Raw genomic sequence first — 13780 nt, forward strand, 5'->3', positions numbered from 1 at the left:
CCTGCAACACCCTGATGAAAACTGCAAGTTTGTGATGCGGGTGGATGCCAGCAATGTCGCAATGAGGTGGGGTGATTCTGCAGGAGGAGGAGGAGGGAAAATGACACCCTTGCGCCTGTGTCGAAAAATTTTTGGACTCTGAGTACCACTGGGCTGTCTGGGACAAAGAGGCGGCTGCATTTAAATTGGCTTTGTGCACTTGGAAACATTGGTTAGAAGGTGCTAAAATGCCATTTGAGGTGTGGACTGATCATAAGAATTTGGAAGTGTTATGCGCCCCTTGCAAATTGAGTGCCAAGCAGTTCGGGTGGGCGGAATTTTTCTTTCGATTCAACTTTGTACTTAAGCACCTCCCAGGCAAATCGAACTTCCTGGCAGATGCTTTTTTGCACCTCCCCCAACATGACAGCCAAAAGAAGGAGGTGGTGGACACTATGTTCCTGCCAGCCTAAGAGGAGAGGTGCTGAAAAGCTGTCATGATGCTAAATTGGTTGGGCATTTTGGATACCTGAAAACCTTATACCTAGTGCAAAGACAATTTTGGTGGCCCAAAATGAGGCAAAATGTGTTGCAATATGTGTCCACCTGCCAAGTGTGTTTAATGGGGAAAAAGAGGGGAAGGAAACCTCCAGGTATGTTGCAGCCTCTGGAGACTCCGGCTCAGCCTGGGCGACAGTGTCCATGGATTTCATAACAGACCTTCCCCTCTCTAAGGGGAAGACTGTGATTTTGGTGTTGGTGGATTTATTCTCAAAACAAGCTCACTTCATACCGTGTGCTAAACTACCTTCGGCCAAGAAGTTGGCCACTTTATTCATGCAACACGTGGTATGTTTGCACTCGTTTCCTGATAAGGTGATCTCTGATCGAGGGATACAGTTCATGGCCAAATTCTGTAGGGAGTTGCTACAGGTGGCAAGGATAGAGCAAGGGTTAAGCTCCGCCCATCATCCCGAGACCGATGGACAAACTGAAAGGGTTAATCAGGTGTTGGAACAATTTCTAAGATGCTACATCAATTATCAGCAGAGTGACTGAGCAGACTTTCTGGGTTTTGCTGAATATTGTTACAATAACAATATACACAGCTCCACAGGAACCTCCCCCTTCAAAATTGCTCAAGGGTTTGAAGGCAAGGCCATGCTGTTCATACGCACCCCGGATGAGAGAAAAGGGGGGGGGATTTGACTGAATGGTGGACTAAATTAACTAACCAGTGGGAAGTGATCAAAAGAACCCTGGATAAAGCCAAATAAGATTACAAGAAGCAAGCAGATCGAAAATGCTCTGACCCCTGGAACCTGAAAGTGGGAGACAAAGTTTACGTCTCCACCAAAAATCTACAGGGGGAGCAGCCGAGTGAAAAACGTGGGTGGGAATATTTGGGACCGTTTGAGGTCTTTTGGGTGATCAATGATGTGACTGTAGAATTAAAACTGCCAAAGAAGCAAAAAAATCTTCACCCTGTATTTCATTTCAGCCTCCTGAAGAAAGCTCCACGCCCTGATGTGTTGCATCCGGATTCGGGGGTCCCACCCTCCCTCATCGTGAATGGTCAACCTCACTACGAAGCTGAGGATATTTTGGACTCGAAACTGAAACATGGAGAATTGTACTACTTGATTCAATGGGTTCATTTCAACAAGAGTAATAATGAGTGGGTCAAAGCTTCTGATGTGAATGCTCTTAAGCTTGTACGTCAATTTCACAAGAAATACCCGGAGAAGCGGGGGGGGGGGGGTGTTTAATGGATCTTTGGAGGGGGCAGAATGTCAGATAAGCCTCCAGCATATCTGTCTTGTGTTATGAGTTTCTTGCTAGAGTAATTATTATGCCTCTGAGAACATGCAGAGTAAAACCTGTTTTGCTGAATGGATGCTAGCTGCTTATCTTGCAGGTGTTTTGGTTACGGCTCCCTGGCACACCTGGGAACTTGACCTTGAAGTTACAGCAGAGACTGCACCAAGTTTCTAAGAGACTGAGTAGAGCTCATCCCTTTCCTTCTCCCTTCTTTCCAGGCTCAGCATGCCAAAATCCTAACGGACTTTCTTTCCCACTTGGGGGGGGGGGACTTTGACCTATAATTAACCTTGTTTTGCTACCTTGGGCCATTCCAGGCAATAATCCTGTCCTAGTAGCTTGATACTGGTATTTTTCTCTAATAAAAACAATTTTAACTCATACACCTCAGTGATGCAGTGAAGTGTTTTGGGAAATACCTGGCAAAATCTGACAGCTGTCCTGCACCACCACATGGGTTCTTACTGCGTCCAGGGAGGCGGCATCCTCCTGCCAACAGAGTAACTGGGGGTTGCCTTCCCAGTCCGGCCCCAAGGGGTCCTCCCTGGATGGTCCTCTGCTGTGACACTCCTCCTGGGTTGGTTGGTGGTCCTCTCACTCCCCTCTAGAGCCTCTGCCATCTCTCCCATGCCCCTGAGGGTGGCTGCCCCTACAATCAGGGCTGGCACATCAGGGCTGGCATGTCGGTCAATACCATAATTGGCACTGTGGCTTTTAAGTGCATTCTTCGCCCTTCAGTGTGGGCCGTTTGGTCTGGTTGCTGTGCAAGCACCAAATCGTTGAGGGGGGGGGGATGAGCCATGGTGCCAGGGATGAGAGCTGCCTGCATTATGCTGATGGTGCTTCCTGTATTGGCCAAGGCTGGTACCCGGTGCCCAAATAGCGTATATTCCAGGAGGGTAGGGGGTTGGTGGGGGTTCCCTTGCCCCTTCTTGTCCTCTCAGTGGTGTAGCCACTGCCTCCCCAGCTAGACTGGTGGTTCTGAGCTGCCTGTACCCTTTGGTTTCCTGTTTAGGAAAGTGAGCCTCTGCCAGACGGGCACCAACCCAACAGAGCCTGCTCGCTTCCCCTTTCCTCTGCCATTCTGCTGTCCTCCTCTCGCCTTGGACCTCACTTGTGTTCCAACTCTCTCCTTGCCACCCCCACCCCTTGCTTCTCTTGCCCACTCCCTTTTAAACCTCCCACCTCCCTGGCTGGTCTCTGTCCCTTCAACAGCGTCCCAATGCTTCTCTCACCCCTCCCTGTGCCCTTTCAGCAAGGCCATGTGGGACATGGAGATGAAGCTGTTCAGCCGCCGCTGCCTCTGCCTGAGCGAGGGCATCTGAGGCTGAGCAGCTGAGCAGCCTCAGATGCCCTCGCTCGGGCAGAGGCAGCGGCAGTTGCACAGCTTCATCATCATGTCCCACACGGCCCTGCTTGCCCCTGCTGCAGTCTGCAGTGCCCCATGCCGCCCCAAGGGGCGCTGCCACAGAATGGAAATGGACTCCTTTAGCAAAACCTAATGGTGAGAACCAACCAGCTAAGAAAGTACATCAGAAAAGCTTAGGTAGCAAGCGGTAAAGTGTTTTTAGACAGACAGCTGCTAGCTGGAGAGCGCAGGACTCTAATCTGGAGAGCCGGGTTTGATTCCCCACTCCTCCACTTGAAGCCAGCTGGGTGACCTTGGGCCAGTCACGGCTCTCTCAGCCCCACCCACCTCACAGGGTGTTTATTCTTGTGGGGATAATAATGACATACTTTGTAAACCACTCTGAGTGGGCGTTAAGTCATCCTGAAGAGCGGTATATAAATCAAATGTTGTTATTGTTGTTGCCATTTGCCATTGCATTGCATTGAGCAAGTAACAAGTGACAACAATAAGGAAAACGAATCCATCGCTTAGCACATAGACTAACACAATGTTCTGTAAACTGCATTTCTTTTTTTAATTAGAAGTGGGAGACTAATGTTGCCCCTTTCTCAGGTTTCAGAGAGGGGACAAACCAGGAAGTTATTCTCAGGACTTCCTCCTCTTGATACCTCATCTTCCTGCCTTTGTTAGAATCTCCATCTTTCTTTTCTCCATCTTGCACCATGGATGCGGGACTTGTCCTGCCATCTACTGGCATCCTTGGGCTAGATAGCTAGACTGAGATCTCTCTCTCCTCTTTCCTATCCAGTATGGAGTTTCTACAATAAAGAGCTCTCGTTTCTTTTCTAAACCTTAACTAAAGCTTTTAATGTAAGTCTGTTTTCTCCCTCCCACATACACCCAGCCGTGCATGCTCCTCCTGCACTTCTCTGCAAACTGTGGCACGCTGCTAATATTTTTCTTTTTAATTCTTGTAGGGAGGGTTGCCCTGGGCCTAATAGGGGAGCCTCACTCTAAGTACAGAAGTTTTCTGTCTTGCGGTAGTGCATATCAGGTGGAAGGTATGAAATGACCGTTGGAAATGGAATGCAGTTACCAAGTCTTTCTAAATTTCCTGGACTCCCTCTTTTAAGAGGGGTGGGGTGGGGAAGAGAAGCTGTCTTCTGGCAAGACGGTCTCCTCAGAAGCAAGAGTCTGCCCCTGTGCTTGCCAGGTTCTTCTTTCCCATCCGCAGGACTGGATCTCCTATGGACCTTTATATGAACCAACTTATTCAGGAAAGGCACCTTATAATGAATTCCGGTTCTTTTTCCTTCTCTGCAGGACTTGGGGGGGCCGTTGGCTGCAGAGTGTCACATGTTCTATTTTCCCATTTGCCTCTTGGCTTGTGAATTGGCAAAGAGCGCTGCTTGAGGTTATTAAAGAGGTTATCTTCCCCTTCCAATGTTGGTTTTCGGTTTCGATGTATTGGAGTGTACCAAGCAACAGCCTAAATTGGATAAGAAAGAAAGTGTTTAATGTTCAGGCAAACTATTTCCAGGGGTGCCATATGCATATGCTTGTAAACAACCCATAAAACGAGAGACAAATTAAGGACCAATGCCCAGATTACAAAGCCCGTGTCGTTGTTGCTAGGACTTCGGCTCACTGATGCTCTGGAAGTTGTGCGCTTCCCAAGCATGTGTGCTCCTGATTCAGGCGGTGTGCCTTCCTTCCCAGGCTGTTTTCCTGACCTGCAACAGCCCTGGGGAGCTGCTATTTGGCCAGTGGGGAAACTTTCCTATAGTGATGGCAACACATTCATTTCTTCAACATGGCAAATAGCAGCTCCTCAGGGATATTGCAGGTCAGGAAAACATCACGGGAAGGAAGGCACACCGCCATGTATTCCACTCTCCTGATCTGAATCAGATGCACCTGGGAGGCATGGAACTCCCAGCGCATATATGCTCCAGAGCCCTTGTGGCATCCAGGAGCACTGCGTAATGTGCCTCAACTCGCAGCCCCTCCCCTCTGCTAAGGTTCAGCGTCTCCTGCAGGTTCCCTGTCAGGTCTTCCTCTATCTGTTTCCTGTCTGTTTGTAATTGTTAGTTAATTTTAGCCTTCTGGGAACATTCCCAGCACTGCCCTGGCCTCCAGAAGATCTCCAAGGAACTTCTGCACGGGGTAAGAGGTCAGGCCGGCATTTGAGTGCAGAGCTTCACACCTGCAGCAGCATCAGGCGAATACATGTGAGGCCAGTCACCTGGCTTCCCTCTGCAAGGCATCCAAAGAGGTGTTTGCAAAAAAAGGGCTACTGTTGGAGTAATCTGCCCCATGCTGCTGCAACATGAGGTGCTTAAAATGGTGCAGGAAAAAAAATTCCCGTTACTTTTCTGTCCAGGCTTCTTCAAATTCTATGATGCCAAATATAGTCACAATTTTCAAAAATACTGTTTCCACATCATAAAAAGTTTGTTTAGAATTGCTTTTAAATGTTTAATTTAAAATAAATATTCACCCGATGACTATAATCTATGCACTAATTTGGGAAAAAGAAAAACGAAAGGAGCCCATGTAATGAATTGGCAGATAGCAAGAAATGTAGATCTGTGTTGTGCTGAGAACCTGAACGTGTGGTTGGATTAAAGCTCTGTCATTTCCTGACTGGGTTCTTTGGTAGTTTAACAGGAGTTCTTCAAAACCAGTCTGGTAGCAGCAAAGAATCCCTGACATGGATCTCCCAGGATAGCCGGATCTTGGCCATTTCCATACGGCTTACCTTTGCTCATAGCGACCCGGAACATAGTGCAAAAAACGTGGAAGATCTCCCGCATTTTTTGCGCGATGTTCCGGGTCGTTACAAGCAAAGGTAAGCCGTGTGGAAATGGCCCTTGTCAGATCTCAGAAGATAAGCAGGGTCAGCCCTGCTTAGTGCTTGGATGGGAGATCAGCACCACAGAAGACCAGGGTCTCTGTGCAGACGCAGGCAGTGGCAAACTGCCTCTGTTCACCCCTTGCCATGAAAAGCTTTTGGGGTTTCCACGAGTTGGCTGCAACTTGATGCCAAAAAAGTGGCAAAGAAGCAGTCTGCATTCTTTTCTGACCTCCCTGGAAGATGGCATGGTACAAATTTGATAATCCATTCATAATTAATTTATCTCGTGATAATTTAGCAACATTATCAATTGAGCAAGAATCTAGATTGCTTTGGTTTCTGGTTTAAATGGCATTGATAAAAACCAGCTCTATAGCTTTAAACATGGCAGCAGAAGAAACAGCTTGACAAACACGCACAGGCAAATGGCACACCTCTCCCTGCAAACTGGGGCTCCCCATCAGTCATCCATACTCTGGGGGTTTTTTTTCTGGCTTCCACGTATGTGGTATATTCTGACTGGAAACGGCATGTAAGGCTGTGAGCAACAATTCTTCAGAGATAAGATTTTTGGCCCCAGGCAATTCTAGCCTACTGCATCTCAATCAGGTGGTTGGCTCGAGATCAGTTACCTGCCCAGAAGGGTCGCAAAGGATGGTGGTACACTGTGGGCCCAATATAAACATATCCAGATTTTTCCAGAGAAAATGTATTGGAGGTTTATGAGTCATTTTAGAACTTGCGGACCACACCTGCAGCAACAAAACGGGGCGATCAGACTTTTCATAAATATGACATGGAAAAAGAACAAATACATTCTCTGAATGTATTCTGCACCATTCTGGCTGTTAAGGTTTAGCATAGTGAATTGGACCTGAAAGTAGGCCAAAAAACCTTTTTGTATCTGCTCTGTTTATTCACTTTTTATACCTTGATATTGGTTGCATGTCAAATATACTGCAACTTGGCAACTCCATACCTCATAAGAATATAGTCCAAGTAAATAAATAGACTTTGGTAGTGTAACTTTCATTCATTTTTGCCATTGGGTGGCACATGCAGACACGCTTGCAATGTTTTCCATTGCAAATTTCAAGCAGAAGTTTAAAAATAAGACAGAAACTCAAAACCAGTTTCTATATTCTTTACACCTTCAGCATTGGATGTGTGCCAGGATGTATGTGAAAGAAACCCCTCATTGAGAGAAAGGGTGGGGGTTGTAACGGGCCAGCACTTGTGAGGGAGTAAGAATATTGGTATGATGCCACGTGTTGAATGAGAAGGGCATAAATAGCCGGCCAGTCCTGGATACAATGTGAATGTGACAGTGTTTAAGAATTGGTTAAAAGCTTCTCAGCTTTCAGATGTGGGATTATGCCACATAAGTGACTGTTTTTAAGGAACCACTTCTGACTGAAGGGTGGCTGGTCCCTAGACTTTTTATTCATGGGCAACTGAGGAAATAAGTGAGCATTCACCATGGCAGAATTGGTGCAAAAACTGGTGACAAGCAGGGTACCCAAAAAGCAGTTTTACCTGGGATACCAGTAGACATGGGCACGAACCAGAAAAAAACCGAACCATGGAGTCCGTGGTTCATGGGGTTTCCATGAACCACGAACCACGAACTGGCACAGAACTGGCCCAGTTATGAACCAGTTCGTGGCTCGTGGTTCATGGGGTTTAAATGCCCCTTTCTGGCAGGGAAAGGGGCATTTAATTGTTTAAAGGGCCCTTTCCTGCTGCTTGCAAGGGGCAGGACCCTTTAAACTATCAGCTGGCAAGTGGCAGGGGGAATCCCCCCCCTCACCGACTGCCCGCTGATAGTTAAAAGGGACCTGCCGCTTGCAAGTGGCAGGGCCCTTTAAATGGCCCAACCCCCAGCCCCAGCCCCCACTTACCTTCCCTCTGATGCTGGGGTGGTGGAGGCCTCCTTCGCTGCCCACACAGCAGAGGAGAAGGCCAAAAACGCCCTTTCTGCCCCTCAAATGGCAGCCGCAGCCGTTTTTGGCTTCCTCGGCTGCCCTGCGTGCCCACAAGGCAGTGGAGGAGGAGGAAAAGGGCCCTCCCGACCCTCAAATGGCAGCCGTGGCTGCCATTTGAGGGGCAGAAAGGCCGTTTTTGGCTTCCTCCACTGTCCTGCATGCCCGCAGGGCAGCAGAGGAGGCCAAAAAGAGCCCTCCTGCCCCTCAAAAGGCAGCCGTGGCTGCCCTTTGAGGGACAGGAGGGCCCTTTTCCGCTGCTTCCGCTGCCGCACAGGCCTGCAGGGCAGCGGAGGAGGCCTCTACCACCCCAGCATCAGATGGAAGGTAAGTGGGGGGCTGGGGCTTGGGAGGAGGGTGGGGGTTGGGGCTGGGGCTGGGGGTGGGTGGGGACTGGGGGTTGGGCCATTTAAAGGGCCCTGTCGCTTGCAAGCGCTAGGTCCCTTTAAACTATCAGCTGGCAGTCAGCAAGGGGGGAGAAGTTTAAATTTCCCTGGGGAAAATGGCCATGTAAACTGGCCCTTTAATACAAACCAAATGAACCAGTAGTCCATTTCATGGAAGTTCATGGAAACCAGCTTCCACGAACCCTGGTTCGCGAACTCTGAAACGGGCTGGTTTGTGGGGGGGGGGGGGGTTTGGTTCGTATTTAGGTTCGTGCCCATCTCTAGATACCAGCTGTGCCAGAAGGCAGGTCAGAAGGCCACAGAGCAGCAGGGCTTGCAGGCTCCAGCCATAAACTAGAAGCAGCTGGAAAGGGCAGAGCAATGAGGCCAACACCCAAGTGGAACTGGCTGAAAAGCACTCAGGAATGTTGCTGGCATCATAGAGAAGGGCAGCAAAGTCTGTCTGCCATAGCTACTGGCGCAAGCTCTCCAGAACGGGGGGAGATGAAAAAACTTGGCTTAGAAGACAGGAAGGGTCTTGCTGCTGCTGGGGGATGGGGTGGCCACCCAACACCACAGCCAACAGACCTGGGGAGCCCTGACAGCAAAAGATGAACTACTCGGCCGGGCCTGAGGTGGACACAGATGGGGCCTTCCCCTTCCACCCCCCTTTTTTTGGACTGAACAGGACAGGCGTGCAACGTTAGAGGGCCCTTTATGGGGAGGCTCTCAAGGGTCCTTACTTGGGTCCCTACCTGGGAGGTCTCCCCTGCCCCCGCTGAGACCCCACCATTAAGTGCTTGAGCCTCCTCTTACTGACCCATATTTTGCTCTTTAGCAATAGAATTTGAGGCTCTCTCTTATTTCACTCACTTTTATCTCAGAATTAGCTTTCATTCTGATCCTTGGGGGGAATTTGTAAGTTGATATTGGGTGTCCATTGAGGTTCTGCAGGAGTATATAGTCTCCAATATCCTCTTCTATATCAGGAGAATTGTTAATTATCTTCACAAAACGGCCGCTTGGATGAAGTTCAGCAATTTTAAGGTTCCCAATTGCACTAAAATAACAGAAAAACAGATTATATTTCCAAATGTTGTTTGGAGTTATCTATATACTCGTATTTGGGTTACTTTGCAAGGAGTTTGTTACTGGAGAGAGCATTTAAAAATGCACCCCCCCCCCAGTTAGGGCCATCCAGGAGTGAACTTCTGCACTTTGCCAGAGTCCTCTTCTTACAAAGAAGCAGAGCTGTTCTGTGGGGCTTGTTCAGGGAAGAAGCTATGCACTCAGCTTTCAGCCTGGACAATAGGAATACCATTCCCCCGCCCAGGGCAGGAGATCCCCTGTTTCCACCCTCTCCCACCCCCACTTACTTGGCCAATGGGGGGCGCTTCCTGGGGCACCCTGCCTGGGTGGCACGGTGCACCCCTGGGCAGTGAGGCGCACCCCCATAGCAGCCCAATTCAGGCTGAATCATGCCCCACAATGGGCCCATTTTGGGCCAAATCATGCCCTGCAGTGGGCCGTTTCAGCCCCTTGGTGAGTGCAGGAGTGTTCCTAGGCTGCCCTTTGACCCGTGTGATGATGCCACTAGTGACATCATCACGCAAGCCAGGGACATGCATGCACTATGTGCACACACAAAAAGAGACACAGGGGACACAGTGAGGTAAGTGCCAGGCTCCCAATCTCCTGCCAGGGGAGTCAAGGGACCCGGCAACTTTACTGGACAACCACATGCACACATGAAATGGCCTTACACTGAATCAGGCCGTTGGTCCATCAAGGTCTCCGGGATCTCAGGCATTTCACAGCACATGGTACCTTGATGTTGGGGACTGAATCTGGGACTTTTGTGCACGTCAAGCAAAAGTACCCTACCACTGAGCCACCACACCTCCTCCCCGCTATGTCCTAAAGTTCTCTTTCAGGTACACAACACACATTATTTCACATATGGCTAGTCATATTGGAGACAAGTCATTTCTGATCCGTTAAGACCCTGTGCCAACCCAGAGTGCCTCCCTGAAGACTCTGGAGAGACCTTAGTCCTGGTCCTCTTCTATCCCTTGCTGGATATGCTGAACGGGATCTCCTTTTCCAAGCAACCCCCAAGCCTAGAGCCTGTCTTGACTCAACATGCAGCTGAATGGCAGGAAAAGGTATAGACCTTGGTTCTGCTGATGATATAAGCAGCCCTTAACCTAGGAGATCTTTCAACGTCTCCCGTCCTGGGACTGAGTCATTAAAAGACAAAGTGTTCAGTGTAACTGAGGCCCAAATTAGTTTCAAAGAAAACAAAAGTAGAAATAGGAATGGACTGGTCATTAAGGCCAACAGGAAAAGTTCCAGTGGGCCAATGGCAAAGGGGGGGAGCCCCACCAGGGCAAACCAGTCCCTGAGCAAGGTGAGACTCACCTGAGGCAAGGGTCCCTGTGTCAGACAGGTGGGAGCCACGGCCATGAGCCACCAGTCCCTGCTGCATGTGAGATGGGCGGTGTGAGGCAGGCAGCCTACTGTTCCCCCCTCCCCTCCTCCATGGGGGTAGGGCCCTTTTCTGGGGCCCTTTTTGCCTCCCAATCCACCCCTGAATACAAGCAAGTCACTGGATAGACAACAACTGGAAAGGATAACAAGCACATACAGAAAAATATCAGCAGGTTTATCTTTATATATTGACTGTAATTTGGCTAGTAGGTGTAATGTTTAGCCATTTAAATGGTTTGTGTTTTGTTTGGGCTGGTTAGTGTGGGAGGTTTTGAATATATCTTTACTGCAGTTGGAAGTGAAGGCTTGTGAAACGAGAAGGAGGGGGCTCGATGGGGGAGGGAGGGGTGCTGTGCCTGGGTAGCGGCTACACCCGAGGGGCGTCTGAGTGGGCGAGAGGAGAGGGTTCTGTCTGTGAGGGCGGAACCGAGGGAAATCAGTCTTTGTGACTAAGTCACGTTTTGATTATTTCTAGCCTAAGTGGCAACTGTATGGAAAATTGATCTTTGGCCTATTCTGTACAGGTTAATTTTGCTTGACTCTCCTCTCGCCCATTCTGTTCCCCCTATGATTAGTACACTTTTGGAGTAAACAGCTGCACTATGCTACACTCACTAACACAACAATAACACAATATTTTTCTCCCTTTCCCCCAATTTTTTTATCCCCCCACCCCAAAATCAGATTTTTTAAAAAAACAACAACTCTGACGATATGAAGCTGAAGTTAGTTCCCAGTTCCTTATTTGCAGTTCCTAGTCCCTTATTCGCAAAGCCAAACACAAATATTGGAAGAAATTGCAGCCCAAAATAAAGCTTGTAGGAGCATATATCATGCTCCTGCATATTCAGCAGACTCTGCCCTCTGAGTGGACCTATATTGGGCCCTCCTACAAAACCCAGTTCCTGAATTAACAGATTCAAAATAGGGTGCCCCAGAACAAATCAATAAGCAGGAAGGGGGGGGGTAGCTGCACCTGAAAAAAAATCTTTGGATCACCCCAAATCACACAGCCCTGAATGCCAGAGACTGTCCTCTACAAGAGGACGTGTACTGGTGCTGATCCAAACACTGGTTCTACAGCTAAGACCTCCTATTTGGCCAGCCTCCCAGAAGCTTGTATTGGGAATTGCTGTGAATAAGGAACTGTAACAGGACATAGAAAGGCAAATTTGCAAAGCTTTAAAGCTAGCAGGAATCTAATACAGAGTGGGGGGGGGCATAGGCTGGGAGCGGGGTATGCCCCACCCCCACTGGGGAATGGGATCCCTGGCCTGCACTGCTGCCACCAGTCCGAGCCAAGCTCTTGGCAATGCTGAAGGGGCTGGCTTGGATTCAGCGGATGGCAGGGCAGGGGCTGGAGAGGATGCTGGGCTCCTCTCGTGCTGCTGATCGCCTGGAGCAAGCCAAGATGCTGCAGTATATCACCACCCCCACCTCCCCAGGTTATCATTCATCTGTAAGATCTGCCACCACCACCTCTAGTCACTCACTGGACTGCCATGACATCGAAGAATGTTGTAAAAGATTCTGTCTGCTAACCAGTCATGTTGTGAAAAAGGTGGAGCTGGTGTAGCAGAGCAAAAAACCTTACATGGGGTTTAGAGAGAAAAAAAAGTGTGTATTACTAAGGATCTTTGGGAGGCAAAATAGTCGAGGTCGAGGGATCTACCGTTTGGAAACAGGAGGGCCAGGAAGGGAAACAGGGAGTTCAGTAGAGGGCTGAATTCTACCATAAATAAATAAATAAAATGTATATTTGATTCAAAGCACTGAAGAAGTAAGATTGCCATAGACATTGAGTGGAATCACAGCGGGGTTTCCTCCCTATGTTGCTTGGGCTTCTCACATTACCATAGTCCATAACCCTCCCCAATTACAAGTTGCCTTTGAAATTCCTTTCAATTATATATTGGTACAGGAGGGGGGAGATCTTTTTTGGGGAAACATAAGTCCACCTCTCCAATGAACTAGGTGCATGATCCCGTGTATTCTGGCCATTGCGATGGTCTGAGGTCCCAGGAGCCTGGGGCTTGCCTTTCAGCTTCACCTCACCCAGCTTCCTGTTTCCAGCAGCCACCAATCAGGAGCCTTGAGAAGTTCCTCATCCAGGCCGGCATGTGCTAACTTTCTCTGGCTGTTATTCAGGAGTTTTCTGCGCATGGGACCTTGAGCTGAAGTAGTTGAAGGGAACATGTTTAGGCCTCTGGTGGGATGCCCCGCTCATGGCATAGCCATACCTGCACGCCGAGTCTTCTGCTGGAGGGGGTTTCTGTTCTGTTTCCTCCAGGAGGTCCAGCAAGGAGGGGGGTTCCCTGCTCTTTGCAAATAGATAGGTGATGTAATCCTGGCCTTGTCCAAGTATATCGGTCTTAAGAGTGGAAGACCTGGGGCATGCCATGCCTTGATTTTGTAGCATGGCACTGCAGCTGGGAGCTGTTAAGCAAAAGAGTAACAGAGTTTAGAAATATGAGAGATTAATGGTTTTGGGGGGGGGGGGAGGGGGGCTAACATTCAGAATCTTTTATGGACCAAGAAAGCTAAAATGTTTGGGATCTGCTACCACAGAACTCTCAGTGTAGGCCGCAGTCTGGATTTTAAGTCTGCTCTTGAACTCACGTGATCGACTACAAAATCTCACCCCTAGATATTGATTGTGACTGTCTTAGTCTTCATTCTGACCACAGGAGCAAAAATTCACGGCCACAGAGTTCCTCCTCCACTGCCGGTCTGTTCTTTGCTTCCTCCTGTTTTCCTGTCTGTCACATTTCAATCCCACCGTTATGTATTGGGGTAGTTTCAATAAACGCAAGGCTCCTATTGGTGGTTTCTTGTTGGCAGCAGCCAACCGGTCCTCTTGAATAAAGGCCAATCACCATCTTGTAAATATGTTATTATGTACATAGTTAATGCC

The 13780-nt window shown here is 48.8% G+C and overlaps 1 protein-coding gene across 1 annotated transcript in view; it reads right to left on the minus strand.

The window, feature by feature from the left end:
- LMNTD1 (lamin tail domain containing 1) overlaps window positions 1-13780 on the minus strand; it is a 210436-nt gene that overhangs the window by 80859 nt on the left and 115797 nt on the right. The window contains exons 5-8 of the mRNA XM_054988437.1: window positions 13107-13302; window positions 9250-9436; window positions 6641-6760; window positions 4438-4640 (exon numbers count right to left, since the gene is read on the minus strand). Of these exons, the coding sequence (XP_054844412.1) occupies window positions 4438-4640; window positions 6641-6760; window positions 9250-9436; window positions 13107-13302 (706 nt within the window). The remainder of the gene's footprint in view (window positions 1-4437; window positions 4641-6640; window positions 6761-9249; window positions 9437-13106; window positions 13303-13780) is intronic.

The sequence above is a fragment of the Eublepharis macularius genome, chromosome 9 (genome assembly GCF_028583425.1).
Source record: "Eublepharis macularius isolate TG4126 chromosome 9, MPM_Emac_v1.0, whole genome shotgun sequence".
Taxonomy (NCBI): Eukaryota; Metazoa; Chordata; class Lepidosauria; order Squamata; family Eublepharidae; genus Eublepharis; species Eublepharis macularius.